General features: G+C 42.7%; 1 protein-coding gene across 3 annotated transcripts in view; it reads left to right on the top strand.

Moving 5' to 3' along the window:
* Positions 1–25,415, top strand: part of aatkb (apoptosis-associated tyrosine kinase b) — a 344,410-nt gene that overhangs the window by 231,929 nt on the left and 87,066 nt on the right. For all 3 annotated transcript variants that reach the window (XM_068058412.1, XM_068058413.1, XM_068058414.1), the window contains exon 2: positions 21,427–21,560. In XM_068058412.1, the coding sequence (XP_067914513.1) occupies positions 21,427–21,560 (134 nt within the window). The remainder of the gene's footprint in view (positions 1–21,426; positions 21,561–25,415) is intronic.

Genomic DNA, 25,415 nt, shown 5'->3' with positions numbered 1-25,415 from the left:
GCAATGATATTGTATACGTTAGCTCTCTTGAAGGCCCAACGGTGCAAAGGGATGTGACATTGGCACTACATGTTGGCACACATCATTCACACAGAGAAAAGGACACCCGTGCATTCCCATTTCTGTCAGTGTGTTCTCTGTAAACGGAGTGATTGCCCCTTCTTGGTGCACCCTCTGCGCTAGCAGCCTGACTGGAGGAAGGCAGCTGATCTGATTGCCCTTTGGTTGTGGATGACTTTGCTGCTCATACCCTGTGTGCACGAGGCCTAGTGGGCCCAGCTGGCTGGAGGAGTGCTTGTTTATCCCCTTCTAGCATTGGACCCTTTGACGGCGGATGGCCCCACGGCTACTCACCTCCTCTGCCATCTCCAGCCAGACTGCCTTGTTCAGGCAGGAGGGTCTGTTCTTACCGTTGCTGGTGAAAAGGACCTCCCTCCTTGCCCACACAGCCTGGAGGAGAGTGACCAGGGAGGCTTTGCTGAACTGTGGGGCCACCCTAGAGCACCCCTCTGCCATCCTTGGTTTTTGGTGTGGTCCTTTAAATGCAAAGGAGACTCCACTGTGTAACTGCTCTAACTTCTGGCTGCAAGGTTTGTCTTGCACATGTTTGAAAACCAATGCAGGACTAGTGAGAAAATCTGTGCTGTTGTCATGGTTTTTCAACTATTACACCGACACATGTTCATGCTTCTGCAGCAGCTGATCATATTTATTGGTGTAATATTTCTAGTTGGCAATGCAGCTAGAATATGAACATATTTTCCTTTTTTTTTAAACAAAGATTGTATAATTGCAACTACATGTATTTTCACATAACAGTTGGCAGGGAAATGAATATAGATTCCAAATGCATATTAGTCTGTGGCTTTTCACATTCAGATGATTAGATGCTCATAGTAGGTAATTATTTTTCAATTATGGTTTTATTTCTGTTGTGTATTTGCCTTTTATGGTCTATTTAAGTCTCACGTCCTGGAATGTGCAAAATTAAGATTATTCACCCAGGTGCGGCACGCCTACAAGAAGGAATGTTACACTCGAGTGGAAGAAGAGGATCACAACTTCACAGGACACTGGGACACAGCAGGGTAAGTATGTGGCAGCAAAGCAGAAAGTGCTGGGGAAGCTCAGCAGGTCAGGCAGCAGCTGTGGAGAGAGAAGCAGAGTTGACCTTCAGGTCTGTGAACTTGGTCAAGTTAACTCTGCTTCTCTCTCCACAGATGTTGCCTGACCTGCTGAGTTACCCCAACACTTTCTGATTTGCTGCCAGATTGACGGTAGCCCCACTCTTCAGCCGTCATTTAAGTATTTCATTGACAGCTGTCAGGAAGCAGGTGCTGGGGTGCTTTAAATAGGGCCCCAGCACCTGCTACACAGCTGTCAAAATGTCTGTCACTGCGCCGAATGTCCCGCCTCTCCCCACATAATATGGGGGAGGGAGGGGTGGCTCGGCACCGTGATGCTAATGAGCCCCCACTGAGTTTAAAGGGCGCCCGAATAAAATTCAGCCCAGCATGTGTGAAACTAGGCATCACTTAAATAAGGGTAATTATGAGGGGTGAAGACAGAGCTGGCTGAAGTAAACTGGGATAGGTCAGCAGAGATGCAGTGGCAGACATTTAAGGAGCCATTTCATAATAGTCAGCAAAGATACATTCCAGTGAGAAAGAAAGACTCTAGGGGAAGGACGCACCATCCGAGGCTAACCAAGAAAGTTAAAGATAATATCAAATTGAAAGAAAAAGCATACAATTCAGCAAAGAGTAGTGGAAGGTCAGAAGATTGGACAGAATATAAAAGCAGCAAAGAATGACTAAAAGAATAAGGAGAGAGAAATTAGAGTACGAGAGAAAGCTTTCTAGAAATATAAAAACAGATATGAGTTTCTACAGGTATTTTAAAAGGAAAAGAGTAAGTAAAGTGATTGGCCCTCTAGAGAGCGAGTCTGGGGAATTAATAATGGAAAATAAGGAAATGGCGGAGGAATTGAACAGATTTTTTGCATCTGTCTTCACTGTAGAGGATACAAATAACATCCCAGAAATAATTGTGAATCAAGAGTTGAAAGGGAGGGAGGAACTTAAAACAATTACCATCACCAGGGAAAGGGTACTGAGAAAATTATTAGAACTAAAAGCTGACAAATCCCCAGGCCCTGATGGACCTCATCCTAGGGTCTTAAAAGAATTGGCTGCTGAGAGAGTGGATTTGTTTTAATTTTCCAAAATTCCCTAGATTCTGGAAAGGTCCCATCAGAAAATAACAAATGTAACTCCACTATTCAAGAAAGGGGGAAGACAGAAAGCAGAAACTACAGGCCAGTTAGCTTAACATTTGTCATGGGGAAAAGGCTGGAATCTATTATTAAGGAGGTTATAGCAGGTCATTTAGAAAATCTCAGTGTAATCAGGCAGAGTCAACTTGGTTTTGTGAAAGGGAAATCATTTTTGACTAACTTATTACAGTTCTTTGAGGAAGTAATAAGCAACTTGGATAAAGGGGAACCTTTGGATGTGGTGTACTTGGATTTCCAGAAGTTGTTTGACAAGGTTTATTTGACATCAAAGGTTACTAAACAAAATATGAGCCCATGGTATAGGGGGTAACATATTAGCATGGATAGAGGATTGGTTAGTTAACATGAAATGGAGAGTAGGTATAAATGGGTCATTTTCAGATTGGCAAGCTGTGGAGTGCCACAGGGATCTGTGCTGGGGCATCAAATATTTACAATCTATATCAATGACTTGGATGAAGGAACAGAATGTATGGTTGGTATATTTGCTGATGACACAAAGATAGGTGGGAGAGTAAATTGTGAAGAGGACATAAAGAGTCTTTTTAAAAATAGATTCATGAGATATGGGCATTGCTGGCTAGGCCAGCATTTATTGCCCATCCCTAATTGCCCTTGAGAAGGTGATGGCGAGCTGCCTTCTTGAACCACTGCAGTCCTGGGGATGTAGGTACACCCACAGTGCTGTTAGGAAGGAAGTTCCAAGATTTTGACCCAGTGACAGTGAAGGAATGACGATATGGTCGCAAGTCAGGATGGTGTGTGGCTTGGAGGAGAACTTTCAGGTGGTGGTGTTCCCATGCATCTGCTGCTCTTGTCCTTTTAGGTGGGGTAGAGGTTGCAGATTTGGAAGGTGCTGTCGAAGCAGCCTTGGTGAGTTGCTGCAGTGCATCTTGTAGATGGTACACACTGCTGCCACTGTGCGTCAGTGGTGGAGGGAGTGAATGTTTGTGGATAGGGTGCTAATCAAGTGGGCTGCTTTATCCTGGATGGTGTCAAGTTTCTTGAGTGTTGTTGGAGCTGCACCCATCCAGGCAAGTAAAGAGTATTCCATCACACTCCTGACTTGTGCCTTGTAGATGATGGTGATGATTGCACAATGTTCAGCACCATTCGCGACTCTTCAGATACTGAAGCAGTTCGTGTAGAAATGCAGCAAGACCTGGACAACATCCAGGCTTGGGTTGATAAGTGGCAAGTAACATTCCAAGCACTGGGGAGTCAGGAGGTTAATTACTTGCCGCAGAATTCCCAGCCTCTGACCTGCTCTTGTAGCCATGGTATTTATATGGCTGCTCCAGTTCCATTTCTGATCAATGGTGACCCCCCCCCAGGATGTTGATAGTGGAGGATTCAGCCATGGTAATGCCATTGAACATCAAGGGGAGATGGCCAGATTCTCTTTTGTTTGAGATGGTCATTGCCTGGCACTTGTGTGGCGCGAATGTTACTTGCTACTTATTAACCCAAGCCTGGATGTTGTCCAGGTCTTGCAGCATTTCTACACGAACTGCTTCAGTATCTGAGGAGTCGTGAATGGTGCTGAACGTTGTGCAATCATCAGCGAACATCCCCACTTCTGACCTTATGATGGAGGGAAGGTCATTTATGGAGCAGCTGAAGATGGTTGGGCCTAGGACACTACTCTGAGGAACTCCTGCAGTGATGTCCTGGGACTGAGATGATTGACCTCCAACAACCACAACCATCTTCCTTTGTACTTGGTATGAATCCAACCAGTGGAAAGTTTTCCCCCTGATTCCCATTGACTTCAGTTTTGCTAGGGCTCGTTGATGCCATACTCGGTCAAATGCTTCCTTGATGTCAAGGGCAGTCACTCTCACCTCACCTCTGGAGCTCAGTTCTTTTGTCCATGTTTGGACCAAGGCTGTAATGAGGTCAGGAGCCAAGTGGTCTTGGCGGAACTAACCTGAGCGTCACTGAGCAGGTTATTGCTAAGCAAGTGCCGCTTGATAGCACTGTTGACGACCCCTTCCATCACTTTGCTGATGATTGAGAATAGACTGATGGGGCGGTAATTGGCCGGGTTGGATTTGTCCTGCTTTTTGTGTACAGGACATACCTGAGCAATTTTCCACATTGCCGGATAGATGCCAGTGTTGTAGCTGTACTGAAACAGCTTGGCTAGGGGCGCAGCTAGTTCTGGAGCACAGGTCTTCAGTACAATTGCCGGAATGTTGTCAGGGCCCATAGCCTTTGCAGTATCCAGTGCCATCAGCCATTTTTTGATATCATGTGGAGTGAATTGGATTGGCTGAAGACTGGCATCTGTGATGCTGGGAACCTCAGGAGGAGGCTGAGATGAATTATTCAGTCGGCACCTCTGGCGGAAGATGGATGCAAATGTTACAGTATTGTCTTTCACACTGATGTACTGGGCTCCCCCATCATTGAGGATGGGGGTATTTGTGGAAGCCTCCTCCTCCTGTCAGTTGTTTAATTATCCACCACCATTCATGGCTGGATGTGCCAGAACTGCAGAGCTTGGATCTGATCCATTGGTTGTGGGATCGCTTAGTCCTGTCTAATGCATGCTCCTTCCGCTGTTTGGCATGCAAGTCGTCCTATGTTGTAGCTTCACCAGGCCGACAGTTCATTTTTAGGTATGCCTGGTGCTGTTCCTGGCATGCCCTCCTGCACTCTTCATTGAACACAATTAAATATGTCATTAACAATTAACAGCCTGTATCTCTGCAATTCTCATGACCAAGAATCTGTTACTTTCAGGGTACAATAACCCAAAATCCAAGTCAATTCCTGCTTGCTGAGGTTGCACAATATCGATGGAATATTAAATACAATATACTGTAAACAGGCATAGTTACAAAGTGTGATCTGGTTTGTTCCATATGAAAACAAAAAGATTTCATGTGCATTCTGCTTGCTCTGATATTTAGTCATATTTCTATAGTAAGAAAAAATCTATTTCTGTCAGCAATTCCTGGTACATTGATTGCTGTGCTGAATATTACCCAAAACTAGTGGTGGATAGACATCAATATCTCAGCCAGCAAAATTACTTGAAGGTCAGTAGGCAAGGAGGTTTTTACAATAGCAAAATACTGAAATTAACCAATAAAAAAGGCTAGGTGCTCTGTTATGTGCTTAGTTTAGAGCCAAATGCAGATTTTATGTAGACGCAAGTGGAAATTGTGTTGCCACCTCATTTTCCATGGATAGCTTATTTGCATAGCACTGATAGGAGTGGAAAATTGGATGTGCATAACATTTAAAGGAAAGGGGAACAATTAAAGGTCAATATCAGAAAGGGGTAAAACGTTCTGAAAGCCTTTAGAAAGACTCATAAAGCATTGTCGCCCATTAACAGCCTTTGCCAAGTTGAAGAGGAAGTGGAGGAAGAAGAAAGGTGCAGAAATGAAAGAAAGGGGACCCCATGATGTTTGCTTGAGTCTGCAAACAGGTGTCAAAGCAAACCCAGTAGCTAACTCTCCTTGAATGTTGGGTGATTTGGGAGAGGATTGACACTAGGACACGGTAATGACGTTAAGTCCCACCTCGCTGCACCTCCAGCAGCAGAGTGGAATGCCTGGAAAGCAGCCCTTTTATTTTTTCAACTCTCTTTTGGTAGCAATAAGTAGATCATGAAAGTCACATTAATAAAATGATGAGAGTGATAAATTAGTTCATTCCCTATCTTCAGACGGGCTCGATTTATTTCACAGGTGCAATTATATCAGAATAAGCATTCAAGTACATCACCAAAATGAAAACTGTAAGACATCAGAGAATATTGAATTTCCAATACATAGAAGTGATTAGCTCCAAAGTTATGTCTTATAGAGTAACTAATGGCTCTCATTATATTTTCATAAATGATTAAAACCAATTGCAGCAACAACTGGGAGAAGTTCGGAAGCTGAACACTTTTAAATTGCAAGCTGTGGCTTGAAAATTAATACCCCAGACTGTTGGTGCAGTTTCGTGTTTAGTATTGTACTGCTGTGTATTGTGTGGAATTTAAGTACATGAGTGACTTTTGTTGTGATGTTGTTAAAGCTCCTCATTCATCTGTTCCATGTCGAGTGATGTACAAGTGGCACATTGTCACTGTTTGTCTAAACATTCTTTTAACCCGAGTAATTTTCCATAGTGTTGTAGGTGGGGAGCTAAGACCTAGTGTAGTCTTTGGATGAAGTGGGGGTTAAAGGGTGGGATGGTGATAATTAGAACAGGTGCTCAAATGTAATTAAATCCCCATGTTAAAGTTTACATTCTATTCTTATTTCCACATTGTCATTTTAAGAGTCTATGGCCACTAGAAGCTGCCAGGGTGCACTTGTCATGCTGTAATGACACCCTCCTGCCATTGGTGGCACTGCTGCACTTCCACTGAAGGAGGGCACAATTACAATATGACACATTGACTTCAGTAGTTGCCATTATACATGTGGACACAAGTATTTATAATGGGAAAGGTTCACAGGAAGTGCATGCAGGTGTAGGATTTTCAATATACCATTAGTAGGTCTCCAGTGACAATGCACACACGCTAAACCGAGATCAGGTGTAGTTTTCAAATGAAGCGGGGTTAGCAGACTCGGAAATAATTGGACTGGACACGTGCAGATGTCATTCAGCTGCCATTTAAAAGTCATAAGGGTGGACAATAAAGATGAATATCTACTCTATGCATTCTATCCCTATTTTTATATTTTTGTTTATAGCTTCCTGTGCATCCACACTTATAAAATAAACTGCCCGTGTACGTAGAATTGTTGTTGTTGTGCATAGAATTTACAGCACAGGTCCGTGCCACTGTCTATGCTCCATATGAGCCTCCTCAAACCCTTCTTCATCTAACCCTATCAGCATATCCTACTATTCCATTTTCTCTCATGTACTTATCTAGCCTCCCCTTAAATATATCACCTCAACTACTCCCTGTGGTAGTAAGCTCCACATTCTCTGGGTAAAGAAGGTTCTCCTGATTTCTTCATTGGATTTACCAATGACTATTTTATATTCATGATCCCATGAAGTCGTCTGACTGTACGTATAGCCTCCTACAAGGGGGAAAAGTTAACAGGAAGTGCACATTGATTGTTGGTGTAGATTTGTGGAGCTCACAAATACCCATTGTCAATGTGTTAACATGATAAACATGCATTATGCTTTCAGTATTCAATTAATTTTAGGTCACATAGCAACTGTGGAGAAAGACACCCCTTTCTTGATTGAGTCCACACTGGCAGTAATGAATTGATTAATGTTGTGTGCTGAATATGGTGATCTAAGTGGGATTAAAATTACATATAATATATCATAAAAAGCCCCTTTCCAATCAGACATAACTGGAGCCCTGTACACAGGAGACTTGTTCAAGCAGCAATCTGGTGAGTTCAGCGTGCCTCTCTGCCACCAAGCTACACTGAGTTTTCAGGTGTGATTTCATCTCACACTGTTCTCTAGTGGTATATAGATTTTGACCACAAGTAACAGGCAAATATTGCCAGGTTTAAAAGCTCATTTGGTAGTATTCTTGCCTCTGAGTCAGAAGGTTGTGGATTCAAGTCCCACAAATTCTAGACTGACACTCCAGTACAATAGTGAGAAGTGCTGCACTATCGGAGGTGCCCATTGTTCAGATGAGTTGTTAAACTGAGGCCCAGTCTGCCCTCAAAACTGATGTAAAAATTCCAATGGCGCTATTTTCCAGGAGAGTCCTGGCCAATATTTATCCCTCAACCAACAAATTACAAAATAGATCACTTGGTCATTATCGACTATTGTTTGTGGGATCTTGCTGTGCTCAAATTGGCTGCTGGATTTCCTCCACTACAGCAGTGACTACACATCAGAAGTGTTTCATTGGCTGGAAAGTGCTGTAGGATGTCATGAGCTTGTGAAAGGCACAATCTAAATGCAAGTTTTTCTTTGTAACGTGCTTATTGCCAGCATGAAAATAGCCACTGGGGTAAAATTGTTGATTTACCACTGGCTTGTGTGTCCTTAATGCTGACCTTTTGAAAACTCTAGCCCACAGGGACAGTTTTGAGCCTTGAATCTTTTGATGCAGTACTGTGATCACTCACGCCCTGAAGCATCAAAACAATTTGTTGTATTTTGTTTCACGTTCAACACTAGCATTGACTTACTCGGCTGGTAGGGGGGTCTTGTGACTCATTTGGTAGCACTCCTGCCTCTGCACCAGAAAGCTCTGGTCCTGAGTCCCACTCCAGGACTCAGTGGCTACCAAAGGAGTATTCATGATGTGACCTATCAGCTTGTTAATCAGCCTGTGAATTCTTCCAATATTCCACAGGAAAGAGCGTGAAGACAGAACAAACAAACAAAGCTAGAACTGAGTACTCTCTGTCAGCCAGTAATATTTGTAACTGGATACAATTTGTTAATTGCAGAATTGGTTAATCAAGCAATGTCTTCATTTTCTCAAGGCTATAACAACTTCTTTCATTTGTCATAAAATAAAAGCAGAAAGTGCTGGAAATACTCAGCAGGCCAGGCTGATCTGTGGAGAGAGAAGCAGAGTTGACATTTCAGGTCTGTGACCTTTCATCAGAACCGACAAAGAGTAGAAATGTATTAGGTTTTAAGCAAGTGAAGGGGGTGGTGAAGAAGAGAACAAAAGGGAAGGTGTGTGATAGGGCAGAGGGCAGGAGAGATTACATAACAAAGATGTCATGGGACGAAGGCAAAGCGAGTATTAATGGTTCTGAAGAAGGGTCACTGACCTGAAACGTTAACTCTGCTTCTCTCTCCACAGATGCTGCCAGAGCTGCTGAGTATTTCCAGCGTTTCTTGTTTTTATTTTAGATTTCCAGCATCTGCAGTATTTTGCTTTTATATTAGAGTATTAATGGTTGTGGTGGAAGACAAAGCATTAGTCCAGAGAGAGTGTTAATGACAGAATAATGAACAGCTCTGTCCAAAAGTACAACATGGAAAACCAAATTTAAGGCAGGCACATGGTTAAAAAAAAATAATTTAAATAAAGGCCAGTCATGCTCTGAAATTGTTGAACTCAATGTAGAGTCCGGAAGGCTGTAGAGTGCCTAATTGAAAGATGAGGTGCTGCTCCTCGAGCTTGCGTTGATGTTCACTTGAACACTGCAGCAGGCCAAGGACAGAAATGTGGGCATGAGAGCAGGATGTGTGTTGAAATGGCAAGCAACTGGAAGTTCGGGGTCATGCTTTTGGACTGAGGGGAGGTGTTCCGCAAAGTGGTCACCCAATCTGCATTTGCTGTCCCCAAGGTAGAGGAGATTGCATTGTGAGCAGCGAATACAGTATCGTAAATTGAAGGAAGTACAAGTAAATTGCTGCTTTATCTGGAAGGAGTGTTTGGGGCCTTAGATGGTGAGGACGGAGAAGGTAAAAGGGCAGGTATTACATCTCCTGCGATTGCATGGGAAGGAGCCGTGGGAAGGGGACGAGGTGTAGGGAGTGATGGAGGAGTGGACCAGGGTGTCATTGTCCCAGTTACTTTTTCCCTCTGAATATTCTATCTCTGTGGCTCTTGTACAAATCTCATTGAGTGACAGTGCTTGCAATTCAGTGAAGATATCAGCAGGCATTTCACAATCTGAAACTTTTGCAACTGTTGGGTGCCATCTTGATTACAGTACTGTGCTCCAAAGAAATCGTTATAAAAAGTCTAAAAATTACTATGCTCAATTTTACCCACTATGGAGTCACTTGAAAAATATCGTGATGGACTTTAAAAGTAGGACCAACTCCTTGTGAGTGAAATGTTCAGGGTCTTTTGTACCAAATGTCAAGCAGAACAATCCTCAGCTAGCCTGGATTATATTTATTAAGCAACATATGTTTGTGTCACGGTGGATCCATCTGACAGGATTGTGTGCTGTATTTTTTTTAGTCAAAACCACTTGTTTCTTTTTTTTTCTTATAGAGAGATTAGCATCATGTATCTCTCGCTCTCTGTATATGCCAATAACAACAAAAATAACTTGCATTAAACATTTAACGCATTTAACATGGTAAAACATCGCAAGGCATTTCATAGAAGCATAACCGGATAAAATTTGACATCGAGACACATGGAGGTATCAGGACAAGAGGTAGATTTTATAGGAGGAGGATGAGGTGGATAAGGAGGGAATTCCAGCGCTTAGGGCCTAGACAGCTGAAGGCACGGTCGCCAATGGTGAAGCGGAGGAAGTCGCCAGATTGGGTAAGTTGTGGCACTCTCCATTTCCAGGTATTAATTTGATGCTACAATCAAATGACAGGAAGCATTTTCTGTACATTGTACCAATTGATTTGTATCTCGTCACTTGGAGCTCAGCTGTAATGGTTTGCAACTATTACTCTGAGCAAGGCTTTCATTATCATAGACAGTGGCCAGTCAGTGGTTTGTGCACTGCTGTGGGACATTGCCAGTGAAATCGATTGAGGCAGTAAATTTATGGATGAATCTGGTCTATGCACACCAGAGGCTTGTGCTAATCAGAAATCCTCTGTTCTTTAATGGTGCATCTCATTCCGATTCAGTGCGGTGCGGCACCAGAAAGACAGCTTGATGCTGATTGGAATCGAGCCCCAGCTCTTGCATGGTGCAGTCAGGTAACAAGATACTTACAGCACGTGGGCAAATGAAACTGTAAAGCTAAAATTAAATGGAAGTCAGCTTGAATTTTTTTGCTGTCCAAAACCCATGAAATAAAATGGATATTTAATATTGTAGGAAAGTTCTCTTTCATAATCAGTGAAAGGCTGTTGTTTTGATATTTCCCTTTGAGGAATTAATTGTGCAGGCCAGATGGTTCCAGATTTGATCTCAGCTGCTGCTACAATTGGCTTTATCATCTCTGGGCTAAGGAGAGGGAATATCAGCCAGTGTCCCTGCTCCTGACCAGTGTCCTGTGTACCAGTATGTGTGGATCTTGGACACAGTCCAGGATCTGGCCCAGCTACAACGCTCTTTATGGTCACCTATTGTTAAGGCTTCTTCAGAGAGAGTGACCAGTTGGCAAAGAGGAAAAAAACAAAGGTAGATCAGCTCCATATATTTGACCAATTGGGATGCACACACACAAGATGATGCGAGTGCTGTTATCAAATGTTCTCAGTAAATCCCAGGACCTTTTTTTGCAGGGGTTGGAGAGTTAGAGGTGCATCAAATATCACAAGAGGTTGTTGAAATGTCAAACAAATGTACTGCTGCAGGAAACAGGAAGTGAAGTCCAGGCACTTCCCCACAGGAAGGAAGGTTTTACTGACAAAGGCCTTTTTTCCTGTAATACTAGTCAGCTATTTTTTCATTGACCTCCACTGAATAAAGTCACTTGACCCACACAAGTAAACTGTGGAGACAGCGGCGGAATTAATGCTTCACTTCCCACTTTGACCACGGTCATCCATCAAGATAGGCGCTTGTTTTGCTTAGCGTATTTCAAATCGTCCTCTTGCCTGGAGTTGCATTCTCAGCAGAGCAGAGCTCTGACTGTGTGCTTTCATAGAAATCATTGGGAGGGAAGCAACTTAGAACAAAATGTTTGTCTTTCCTTAATTTTGCCACTTGGCCAGTTTTTTTTCTCCTATTCTCTTACTGGTATTAAACAAATCTGAATATTACCAGCGAATCAGTTTTCCGCTGTTGGGAAACACAGGTTTTAAAATCTCTGCTTAATTGTGTGTTTGCTTATAAAGAAGATTCTCACTGATTTCCTGACCTCCCTCCCAATCCTTCCTTGCATCCCGTTTAAGAGGTGCTGTTTGGCCTCTAATAACGTCCCTCAAGTTGCTAGTTTTTAATTTGTGAATCTCAACAAAGAGGCATTGCAGGTGAGCACGACTCTGTTCTCCCCACATTTCCATTAAGGATCACTGGATAATGATCAGAAGGAGAATCTCTGGCTGAGTTTGATTTTTCTGTCCATAAATTCAATCGTAGAGTCACCCACCACTCTGGCGAGTTCAGCTTATACAGCACAGACTGGAGATTGAATCTGGGACCGTACTGGTCTGTATGTCTCGACTGCTTACTGTTTAAATCCACTGGGCTGGATTTTAAAGCCCCTCCGCCATCGGGAACGGTGGCATGGCGGCAATGAAGATCGATGCGGTGGAGGCCCACCACCAACCCCAACGGTGACAGGCCCCATGTCGATCTCGGTGGTGAGGTCTCATGGCGGCCAGCCCGCTGCTCGGCGACGGGACCCCCATATCAATATGTAAACAAATTTACATTCCTGATTTAATGAGGGTCCCATCGCCTCCTTAATTGCCGCACCGATCTTCATTCGAGCGGCTGACAATTCCGTGCATTTGAATCCCCGTTCGGGGAAACGTGGCGCGACACCTGTGGGGAGAGGGGAGGAGGATTTTTTTCTCTGTGTGGTGGGGAGAGCGGGGTTAAAACGTTGCAGATTGGTCAGGGGTGATGGGAAGGGGTAAAGGGCAAAGGTGCCTGGGGGGGTGGGTGGGGGGGGGGGAAGGTCAAATTTTAATTATCTTTATTCCGGAAGGGAAAAGGGCAGGAATGTTGTGATTTGCCATTGGGGTGGGGTGGGAAAGTGCATGGTATATTTATTTTATTTCGTTTTAGGAAACTTAAACTCACCTGTCCCTTTAATTTTTAAATGTGCATTGAGGGCTGTAAGCCCTTTAAAAATGGCACTTGTGCCTGCGCATTGGCGGCAGACGCTGTTGCCAGCGACGGGTCTCGCCCGCCCCCTCCACATCATGGCGGGGTGGTGGGTGCCACGGCCATGCTAGTGAGCCACCGCGTTTGAAATCGCAGCGGCTCCATGACGCAGCGCCCGTGCGGGCAGGCCACATTTATTTATGTCCACCGCCTACGTCGGCAGCGGACTCTTAAAATGCAGCCTCTGAGTTAACTGGAAAGTTGCAACTTAATAGCCGATGGGAGAAATGATCAGTTGTTGATCATCTATATGGAGGAAAATACTATGGTCATCACATGAAATATCTTTGTAGCTGGCACTTAGCAAGATTTCAGGTTTCACCACCGCAGATATGTCTGCAGTACACTGTAAAGGGGGTGCACATTAGAGACACAAGAAGGAAGAAATTCCATTCTACGCTGTCATTGGGGACTTCCACATGCCCCAGTGTCCACACTCCCAAATCCCGGGGATGGTTCATTTGCATAAGAGGGCGAGAGATTGATTGCCATCGGGATAACTGTACAACATTGTTGGGCTCATTTGCGCTGTTGTGCGGCAAGTAGGCCTGTTTTCACAGGCATTCCTTCTTTTGTCAGACACTGGCCAAAGAAATGAGGCCTTTCTGGGGAGCTCAACATTCTGGATGTGGTACCTCCACATGCGTTGCTTCCCACCCCTCAATCAGGATCCCCCAGAAGGGCTTACAACAGGCTGGAAGCCTGGTGGATATGGGTTGTGCCCCAAATCGCTGCCACCTCCTCCACCAGTACAAATTTTGCTAATTTGAGGCAGAAAGCAGGCTGGAATTACTCTTCTATGCATTTGCAGTGAAGTTAGCTACCAGATTGTTAAGTTTCGAGAACAATCTGTTTCTGTGCTACAAACGCCAGTAACAGTGATACAGTCTAAATGACTGCTGCAAAACCAAGTTAAATGTGTCACTGATTTAAAAAGAATTCTTCTGCTAATCCAGCACTGTACTGTACGCATAAAGAAATCAGTTTCACAGCTGCCTTCTTAGCTTATAACTTACATCTACATGCACAGCAAAGGGCAAATCCATGGTTCAGTGCATATCGACTAAAGTTTATAACCAGACACTTGATTTCTCATTTGTAGTTTTTTCATGGCTCTATCCCTATAATCAGGCCATTGGACGTTTTATATTGAGAAAGTAATATAACAGCCAGCAGCTAGACTGGCAGGATTCCAAATCCTATATCCAAAATAACTTTTTTTTATCCTTTTTATGGGAATTCTGGACTGAATATTTCCAGGAACTGCAGCACCCTCCTGTAACTAGAGATCTTACTAGTTTTATTATGCAAAGGCTGGTCTCTGGCGTTTAAAGTTTAACAGGTTCAATAAATGAGAGTGGTGGGTGCGTGGAATGCGCTGCCAGCGGTGGTAATAGAAGCAGATACATTAGGGGCATTTAAGCGACTCTTGGATAGGTACATGGATGATAGTAGAATGAAGGGTAGGTAGTTAGTTTGATCTTAGAGTAGGTTAAAGGTTCGGCACAACATCGTGGGCCGAAGGGCCTGTACTGTGCTGTACTGTTCTATGTTCTAAATATGAATTAAATCTTGGCGAGTTTAAAACATTGAAAATGGATCAAATAATGAATCTGGGTGAGAGATAGTCCTATGATCATTGGCAAGCCTGGCCAGTTTACCTCTTTCTCCTCTTTTAAGACACTCTTTAAAGTCTACCTCTTTGGCCAAGCTTTTGGTCACCTGTCCTAATATCATCTTGTGTGACTCAGTGTCAAGTTTTGTTTGATAACAAAAGGCCTTGGGGAGGTTTTACCATATTAAAAGTGCTAGCCAGAACACTCGAGATTGCTCCTCTTTTCTCAGAACTCGTTTACGCACTAGGACACCATGACGAGTTTAATCAAGCAAACAGGAAGAGTGCAAATCATGGACAAATATAGTTATTGTCATGAAGGCATGATATGCTGAATGAGGATTTTTAATTCATTGATTTAGCTAGGCTTCGCATGCCTCGCACAAGATCGTGTAGAGAGAGAGAGATGGAATATTACAGTCACGTCTCACTCTCACTCTCTCTCTCACTCACTCTCACTCTCACTCTCTCTCTACAACCTTGTGCGAGCCTGCAAAGCCGAGCTGCTGGCTGCAAGATACAAGACGAAGACCCCGGGAAGGAAACCCTCTGCTCAGCTGTCTCCAAGAACAACTATCAACCCAGAATTTCAGGACCATGAATTCAACCGGAAGACCACTAAAGTCACCAGACACTACAGACTGTATATTCCTTTCTATTGATTCAAACTCTATTCTAACTACTAATCTTCTCCATTCTGTAATCTATTGGTGTGTCTGATTCTCCTATGAGTGAGTGAGTGAAAGTGTAGCATTATTTTATTCATATTGGGTTTTTGGTTAAGTCCAATAAACTCACCTCTTTCTTGTTTAAACTCAAGAAAACCTGTCCGATTGGTTCTTTTATGATCACAACAAAGGTAAAAGGTAAAACACTCACTGAAGTAGTAAGCACATCCACTGTTTAAAAAAGAATAAACCCTGTTGTGGTCAAACAGGGAGAAGGACAAGAGGGGAGCCTTGTGGCCCCTCCTCACCTGGTCATAACATCATCCTTAATGAAAGTTAATGATAATGGATTCCTTCAAGACCAGGGGATGATAATTTGGTGAAATAAGCTTACAACTTGGGAGAGGCGGTGGTGTAGTGGTAATGTCAGTGGGCTAGTAATCCAGAGGCCTGGGCTAGTGCTCTGGGGACATGGGTTTGAATCCCACCATGGCAGATGGCAAAATTTGAGTTCAATTAACTAACTTGATGTAGTTTTTTGAAGAGGTAACAGAGAGGGTTGATGAGGGCAATGCTGTTGATGTGGTGTACATGGACTTTCAAAAGGCGTTTGATACAGTGCCACACAACAGACTTATGAGCAAACTTGTAGCTCATGGAATAACAGGGACGGTAGAAACATGGATATGAAATTGGCTGCATGACAAGAAACAGAGAGTAGTGGTTAATGGATGTTCTTCGGGCTGGAGGAAGGTTTGTAGTGGAGTTCCCCGGGGGTCAGTGTTGGGACCCTTGCTTTTCCTGATATATTAATAACCTAGACCTTGGTGTACAGGGAACGTTTTCAAAGTTTGCAGATGATACGAAACTTGGAAGCATTGTGAACTGTGAGGAGGATAGTGTAGAGTTCCAAAAGGACATAGACAAGTTGGTGGAATGGGCAGACAGGTGGCAGATGAAGTTCAATGCACAGAAATGTGAGGTGATTCATTTTGGTAGGAAGAACATGGAGAGACAATATAAAATAAAGGATACAATTCTAAAGGGGGTGCAGGAGCAGAGGATATGTGGATAAGTCATTGAAGGTGGCAGGACAGGTTGAGAGAGCAGTTAATAAAGCATACAGTATTCTGGACTTTATTAATAGGCGCATAGAGTACAAGAGCAAGGAAGTTATGTTGAACTTGTATAAGACAATATTTCATCCTCAGCTGGAGTATTGCATCCAGTTCTGGGCACCGCACTTTAGGAAAGACATGAGGGCATTGGAGAGAGTGCAGAAAAGATTTGCGAGAATGGCTCCAGGGATGAGGAATTTCAGTTATGAAGATAGATTGGGGAAGTTAGGACTGTTTTCTTTGGAGAAGAGAAGGCTGAGAGGTGATTTGTTAGAGATATTCAAAATCATGAGGAGTCTGGGCAGGGTGCTTGGAGAGAAACTGTTCCCACTCCTGAAAGGATCGCGAACAAGAGGGCACAGATTTAAAATATTTGGTAAGAGAAGCAAAAGTGACATGAGGAAAAACTTTTTACACAGCGAGTGGTTAAAGTCTGGAATGTGCTGCCTGAGAACGTGGTGGTGGCAGGTTCTATTGAAGAATTCAAAAGGGAATTAGACTGTTGTATGAAAAGGAAGAATGTGCAGGGTTATGGGGAGAAGGCAGGGGAATAGAACTGAGGCAATTGCTCTTTCAGACAGCCAGTGCAGACATGATGGACTGAATGGCCTCCTTCTGCACTGCAACAATTCTGTGATTCTCTGTAATAAATCTGGAATTAAATAAAGCTAGTCTAATGGTGACCTTGAAACCATTGTCGATCGTTGTAAAAAAAACCCATCTGGTTCACTAATGTCCTTCAAGGAAGGAAATCTGCCGTCCTTGCCTGGTCTGGCCTACGTGTGACTCCAGATCCACAGCAATGTGGTTGACTCTTGAATGCCCTCTGAAATGGCCTAGCAAGCCACTTAGTTCAAGGAAAATTAGGGATGGGCAATAAGTGCTGGCCTAGCCAGCAACGCCCACATCCCATGAATGAAAAAAAAACTGCTTCGCAGCATGTTAAGGTAATAGGAGATGGGTATCAGTGGCAGAACCTATTGGAACTCTAATGCGCTGCATCAGAATAGAAGAGCGTAGGTTTAACCCCCAATTCCCTGCAATCTCAATCTTAACCCTGTGATTGGCGAAAAAAGATGCTGGCTCCTTTACCACAGGGAGAGAAGAAATACCCGAAGCAGAGTGATCTGTGCTCATTACAGAACGGAACAAAATATTACAGCACAGAAAGAGGCCGTTAGGCTCATCGAATCTGTGTCGATTCTTTCAAAGAGCAAAAAAATGCTTTGCTACAGGCGCATTCTGTGAGAGGACTGTCTGTGCCATGAAGCAGCACCTTTGACCAGCCATTCTGCGGTCTGTTCCCTAATGACTTCTGAACAAATACCACTATTGCCCTGTGTTATTTTGTTGTTTAAATTCACAAATGATACAAGTATCATTCTCTGAGAGTCAAATGCAGGAGCTCTTGTTCATTAGACAAGTACTTTAACCAACTAAACCATGTATGTCCTCTAGCAGGCAGTTGTGGAGTATCATTTGCAGAGGTCTGGGAAGGAGGGCTGCCTATACCGGGGTTGCCAGAGAAGGTGCTTGATGGAGGAGGGTGGGGGAGGGTGGTGGGGAAGGACCGAAAGGGTGAAGAAGCCAGGCAAGAAAGAAGAGGAGTTTTGGCCAATTACTTGTGCTTAAGCTGAGGTGCTGGAACATTTTGAGGATGGGGAACATCTGATGATTAATGATATGATTATCCTTAGATTTTATAGAGCAAGAGATACAAAAAATAATGCTGTAATGATTCTGGATTGCCCGAAGAAAGAAAAGTTAGGGAATCAAAAAAAATACTGGAAGAGAACTTAAAATGATGAAGAAGGGTGGAGCGAGGTTTGTGTGGAAGAGGAAGACAAGCATGGACCTGTTGAGCCGAATGGCCTGTTTCTGTGCTGTAAATACTTTGTGAAAACGAGTTACTGAAGAGTTTGCAAAATAACAAGATGTGGTGGTCAATCCAGATCCTTTAAAAAAGGTGCTGAGTGACAAGTTGAGACAGTGTAATTGCTTTTTCTTGTTCCTTCATATGCTTTGAGGATTAGTAGCTATGTAATTATGTATTTGTAGAGCACTCGAATCAGGGCTGCAACAAAAATGGGATTTTAAGTTTCAAGTCTGTGGTCATCATTTTGCTTCAGGTTGACAGATTACTCTTGGCATGGAATTGGCGTCAGAGTAGGTAGGAGATGAGATATATTTCATTTTGTTTGGGTGAATTTCATACTCATCAAGGAAAAAAAATGCTTGGAAGTGAAGGACTCTTCCCACGTTTGTCACCCAATGTCATCATAATCCATTTCATGGATAGTTTCTCATTAGGTATTTCTCACTATTTAAAAAGGGAGGTAGAGAGAAAGCAGGGAATTATAGACCAGTCAGCCTGATGTCGGTAGTGGGGAAAATTCTAGAGTCCATTATCAAAGATTTTATGGCAGAGCACTTGGAGAACAGTGGTAGAATCGGGCAGAGTCAGCATGGGTTTACGAAAGGGAAATCATGCTTGACAAATCTACTAGAATTCTTCGAGGATGTAACTAGTAGAGTTGATGAGGTTTATTTGGACTTTCAGAAGGCTTTTGACAAAGTCCCACATAAGAGATTAGCATGTAAAATTAAAGCACATGGGATTGGGGGTAGTGTATTGCGATGGATAGAAAATTGGTTGGTGGACAGGAAACAAAGCGTAGGGATAAATGGGTCTTTTTCCGAATGGCAGGCAGTGACTAGTGGGGTACTGCAGGGATCGGTGCTAGGACCCCAGCTATTCACAATATGTATTAATGATTTAGATGAGGGAGCTAAATGTAATATCTCCAAATTTGCAGATGACACAAAACTGGGTGGGAGGGTGAGTTGTGAGGAGGATGCAGAGAGGCTTCAGGGTGATTTGGACAGGTTGAGTGAGTGGTCAAATGCATGGCAGATGCAGTATAATGTGGATAAATGTGAGGTTATCCACTTTGGTAGCAAAAACAGGAAGGCAGATTATTATCTGAACAGCTATAAACAGAGAGAGGGGAATATGCAGCGAGACTGGGTGTTCTCGTACACCAGTCGCTGAAGGTAAGCATGCAGGTGCAACAGGCAGTAAAAAAGGCAAATGGTATGTTGGCCTTCATAGCAAGAAGATTTGAGTACAGGAGCAGGGATGTCTTGCTGCAATTATACAGGGCCTTGATGAGACCACACCTGGAATATTGTGTGCAGTTTTGGTCTCTTTATCTGAGGGAGGATGTTCTTGCTATAGAGGAAGTGCAGCGAAGGTTTACCAGACTGATTCTTAGGATGGTGGGACTGACGTATGAGGAGAGATTGAGTCGGTTAGGATTATATTCTCTGGAGTTCAGAAGAGTGAGGAGGATCTCATAGAAACCTATGAAATTCTAACAGGACTTGACGGGGTAGATGCAGGAAGGATGTTCCCGATGGTGGGGGAGTCCAGAACTAGGGATCATAGTCTAAGGATACGTGGTAAACCTTTCAGGACTGAGATAAGGAGAAATTTCTTCACCCAGAGAGTGGTGAGCCTGTGGTATTCACTACCACAGAAAGCAGTTGAGGCCAAAACATTGTATGTTTTCAAGAAGGAGTTTGATATAGTTCTTGGGTCTAAAGGGATCAAAGGGTATGGGGTGAAAGTGGGAACAGGTTACTGAGTTGGATGATCAGCCATGATCATAATGAATGGCGGAGCAGGCTCGAAGGGCTGAATGGCCTACTCCTGCTCCTATTTTCTATGTATGTTTCTATGTAGGTAGAAAGAGCTGCTATTAAGTATCTCACCAGACAACTGGAAAATAGGTTGGATGCACAACCTTCTAAAGTCTGGTCTTCCTAGTGGATCAGGTTGTGTAACACAAAACTGATCGTAATTTAACACATTAGCAGTGCCATTTAGGTCTAACAATGGCTGGTGTTGGAAATAGAAAGACTGGGGTACAGTTCTGAAGTTGCCATTAAGGCAAAGTGTTAGGGCAAGAATAGAAGAAGCTTTCTTCTTTATCTGCCCACCCTGAATTGACCTTGGAATGCCTGATGCTTACACTGAAAGTGGAAATGTCTTTCATTGTCCAGTAATGAGTATAAGTTTCTCTAAGAATATATAACTTCTTCTCAATAGACAATATATAATTCTGACATCACATTGATAGTTATTATGCCATGGGTCCAACCTAAAGGGAATAAAAATGCTTGCAAGTCCATTGTATAATCACAGACAGTACACTGAATATGTTGTACATTTCAAATGTATTTAAATTAGTCGCATATCGGCATATTTGTAGCACGTAAGTATTCATGTAGCTAGTTTGAAGTGAATGACCACATGTTACTTAAGTGTGAAATCCATGTAAGCAAGTTCACTATTATATATGGCCCAATATTTGCAGAGAACTAAACTTTAATGGTGAAGCCAATTCCTTTCATTATATTGTATTTTTCCATTTTATAGTGTTATTTTTTGTTTTTCCTCCAGCCAGCCCACTTTTTCCTTGCTTATTCTGGCTAGCTGTGTTTATTGCTGTGAGTAATTAAGGGTGAATGATGTTATTATGGACTCAGTTGCCATGTAAAGTCAAGGTTCTTGACAATTATTCCCATGTAAGTAATGGAACAGTTTTTGCTGCTGCTTTGGCTTCATAGAGACAATATCCTTGATTCCATCATTTAGTTCAGCATCATAGCTGATTAAAACCTGCCCTGGCAACATAGATGACCTAAATAAACATATAGTCAGATGATAGGAATAAGAAACAGTTGGGAGTTCATCACAGTAACTCAATGGTGCAGGGAATACCACAATAACAAAAATTAATTAGCACTGACATTGAGCTTAACTTCAAAATAGTTCCACAGTATGCCAAGTAAAAGCTTCTAAAAAGGCCATTAGTATTTTCTGTCAAGCGTGACAGTTTCTTCTGAATTGTAGAATGTTCTTGAAAAATGTAGCTTATGAGTAGAATCTTATTTATTCAAAACTTTCATAGAGCTTTCTGTAAAAACTTTTGCAACTGTTGATAAACTGACAAGTTTACTAAAATTAGTTGTCTGTGTTTTTATTTTACTAGATGGGATGCCCATCGGCGAGCTCACATGGTCCTCCTCACTTGCTGTGATAGCAGTGTCCTTTTCTGGTCTCTTCACCTTCATCTTCCTCATGCTTGCCTGCCTCTGTTGCAAGAAAGGAGACATTGGGTTTAAGGTAAGAGCTGCAGAAGGAAATTGGATAAATTAATTGTTGTTTTTATCTGTTCTCTGTTTACCTTCTACTGTACATTCAAACAGAACTGATAAAGATCAGAACATTATGTGGTCCTGCAACCGATTTCAGTACACTCCGAAATGTTTTTCCTTCGGACAAAGTGAGACTGTCTGCCAAAAGAATTTGATGATGGCTCTAATTGATAATTTTAGTTTTCAAGCTTGATACTATACAAAGGACCGAGGAGTCTTTGGGGGTACAGGCGTACCGAGGAGTGTTTGCAGCTACAGGCGTACCGAGGAGTGTTTGCAGGTGAAGACTTGCCCCATTTACACTCGTTTATTGTTGTACAGACACCCTGTGCCAAGAACTGTCAATAGGTTACCTATTCTGCACAATACTCTTTAGTGAGTTAAACACAATGTATGAAAGTCTAATGTACTTCCTGGTGATTGACTTGGACCAACATTAGGAGAAGCATATGAGGAGCTCAACTGTGCTATTTTTTGTTAGATACTTATGCTTAGCATAGATGAGGAAGAGATCCCCACAGTATGAGGTGACCTAGAAGTAGAAGTAGAGCAGAAAGAGGAATGAATTGTCCTGATACTGTTTTTAGTATGCTCGTGTCTTTATAGGAACTACAGTTGGATAATGAGAGTTCCTGATCGAAATGTAAAACATTGAGGTCATGGGGAGTATTGTACTTTATATTCATGTGGAAAGATTTTCCCAGGCTCGAGGGGCTGAATGGTCTACTCCTGCTCCTAATTTGTATGCCTTACAAAGATTTGGTTAGACTAGCCAGTAGCATCGGTAGCAGAGAAACTGTCCAGTATCCATACCACAAGCTTGCAGTCAAGCCCACCTGCCCATGTTAATAGAATGTTCCATCAGTTGTCAGACTGGCTTCAAGATAGAGCACCATATCATGGTCCAAAATCTAGTTTATAACAGTGCGTTTATCTAATTGTTAATTCAGTGTTCTGACTGTATCTCACCACACTAATTTTAATCATTGGGTCTAATTTTAGCCTAACCCACCATGGGACTGGGTGGAATGCGGGTTTTATATCCTGCCCAATCTTACTTTTGTTAACTTCAATGGAGAGTGAAACCAGGCAGAATGTCAAACCCACATTGCACCTGATCTCATCAGTTTCCCGAAGGTCAGGTTGGTTTAAAATTGCCCTCCGATTATCTTCAGAAATTCAATAAATATTTAGAGGTTAATTTAATTTGACTTTGCATGTGCTGGAACCCCAGGGGAGCATTGAGGAGGAAACCACTTTTGACAAAAGAGAATGAATGTTATAGGCTTTTATGCTTTGTTGGAAAGATCAAACATTTGCATCCCTGGCTCATTAGCTGACTCTGAAGCTTCTGCTCGGAGGCAACACAGGAGCAGCCAGGTGAGGCTTTGTTCTGTCCCTTGTGGGAAGGGCCCCAGGTGAAATCACGGATTCAGAAGTATAGGGGGACACGGACATGAAGCGGTATCGCTGTGCTGCACAGCACCATTTCTTACAAACTTGGGCTAATTGTAAATGTGCACTTTTCTCATTTGCTTCACCTGATTAAAGAAGAAAGAACTTGCATTTATATAGCGCCTTTCACAACCTCAGGATACCCCAAAGTGCTTGATAGTGTAGTCACTGTTGCAGTGTAGGAAATATGGCAAACAATTTGAGCACAGCAAGATCCCACAAACAGCAGTGAGTTAATGACCAGGTAAACAGGTTTTCTTTCTCAGTAATGTTGGCTGAGGGATAAATATTCTCGTTCTGCAATGATCACTAAGAAGTCTACACAGCTCAGAAGAAAGAAAGCAACCATTTCTTTTCGAAGTGCAGGCGAAAGGGAATAATCACTGGATCTGTGTTGCAGCACAGATTGTCTGGTAGCCCGCATAACAATGTTTTCATCATTGTACTGTCGCAGGTTATATATGGATCATACCAAAGCTGTATTACTTCACCTGCCATTGGGTTAATTGTGAGACTTGTGTTACATTTTCAGAAAAAAATTAAATCTTTCGGGTGCAATTTAATATATTCAATTCCTTGGGAAAACCTAGATATATTTGACGGTTTTAAGATGATTTTCTAATTGTACCTATTAATAATAGTTCATAGCAATAGATAGAGAAGATGTTACAGAAAATAATATTTTTTATCCTTACACTACCTCAGAGGAATTGTTTGAATTACAGGCTGGCAAAATTCTTTAATTCACTGCTGCATTTTTCTCCATTTATTTATTTATTTATTTATTGCTGCTGCTTTTTGGTTTTGTTGTTGAAGCCACATGTCCAGTTCATGTGACATTCCCAGGAGCCCATGAGAATGAGCTGCCTTTTACCTGCCTTGCTTCTCTCTGCAAAATCAAACATTTAGTAGGTTAAATGTGGCATATCTCCGGGGAGTTAAGTAATCCACTTCCTCATTGGAAGTTAGGTAAACATACCAGTGGTTAGAGCTCCATTCAGTTAAACCAGCCCGACTGCCAGGTGTTGAAGTCTTTGTGCTTTTAATCTGAGTGAAACATTAAACAACTGGGCAGTTGCCGAACTAACATTTACAAGTTGTGTTTAGCGGATGTTACTTAATGGTAACTATGCACTATGTGGAAGCTGCAAAGGGCAGTCAGTATTTCAGTAGTTAAACACACCTGTTGTTGTTGAATCCAGCAGTTGCCTTCATCTATAGTACATAATAGTCAATATTTTGTTTTCATTCTGTTTAGTAGGAATTAAGAGTACAGTACATAGTTTCTCTTTAATTGTTAGTAGCTGGGCCACACAGAAGAGGAAGGCTATTCTGAGTAACTTGCTTTTGCCTGGGCTGGTGCTAGGGCTGTGACTCTTGATTTCACTGCGCCTGTGGACAGGATCAGCCGTGGCCGTGATTCCACCTAACAGCTGAAAGGGTCCAGCCACAACATGTGAATAATGGTTACTTACACACAACAACAGAGGCCAATTGATATTTTTTTTTTGATTTAGAGATACAGCACTGAAACAGGCCCTTCGGCCCACCAAGTCTGTGCCGACCAACAACCCATTTATACTAACCCTACAGTAATCCCATATTCCTTACCACCTACCTATACTAGGGGCAATTTACAACGGCCAATTTACCAATCACCTGCAAGTCTTTGGCTGTGAGAGGAAACCGGAGCACCCGGCGAAAACCCACACGGTCACAGGGAGAACTTGCAAACTCCGCACAGGCAGTACCCAGAATCGAACCCGGGTCGCTGGAGCTGTGAGGCTGCGGTGCTAACCACTGCGCCACTGTGCTGCCCTGGGGGTTTGTTTGTCATCCAGCTGGGAAGCCAGTGCCTTCAGAAAATTAATGAGGGTCAAATCAATAAGAATTAAGCACATACCAGTAAATATCTAGGAGAGAAAGACACTAAATTGGACTGAAAGTGGGACAACATCACTGACTAGCACAGGAGACATGGGTATAGGGACTGGAGCCTGTTCCCTATTCTGTTACATCGTGGCTGATTGTATTTTGACTCCATCTACCTGCAATCTTTCTCCAACTTTCCATTCCTATCTTTAAACCATATAAACATGAAACAAATGAATTTTCCCAAAAGGATGACTCCGGTGCAGTTTTGCCATAGTTGGGCAGCCAGGAGTTGACACACCCTTGCGTTGTCTGAAGGCAAAAACGACTGTTGTGCAGTCCATTCATTTCTCCAGTGACATCATCACACACGCAACAGTGCAGTGAAATAATTGTTTGTGAAATCTGCTTGAGCTTCGACTGCATAATTAGATGTTTTCAAGATTTAACTTCGTAAATCTCTTCCCAGTAATTATTATTTTTGTGTCTGATCCAC

This window comes from Heterodontus francisci, chromosome 26, assembly GCF_036365525.1.
Source record: "Heterodontus francisci isolate sHetFra1 chromosome 26, sHetFra1.hap1, whole genome shotgun sequence".
Lineage (NCBI taxonomy): Eukaryota > Metazoa > Chordata > Chondrichthyes > Heterodontiformes > Heterodontidae > Heterodontus > Heterodontus francisci.
This window is presented reverse-complemented; position numbering and strand designations above follow the sequence as displayed.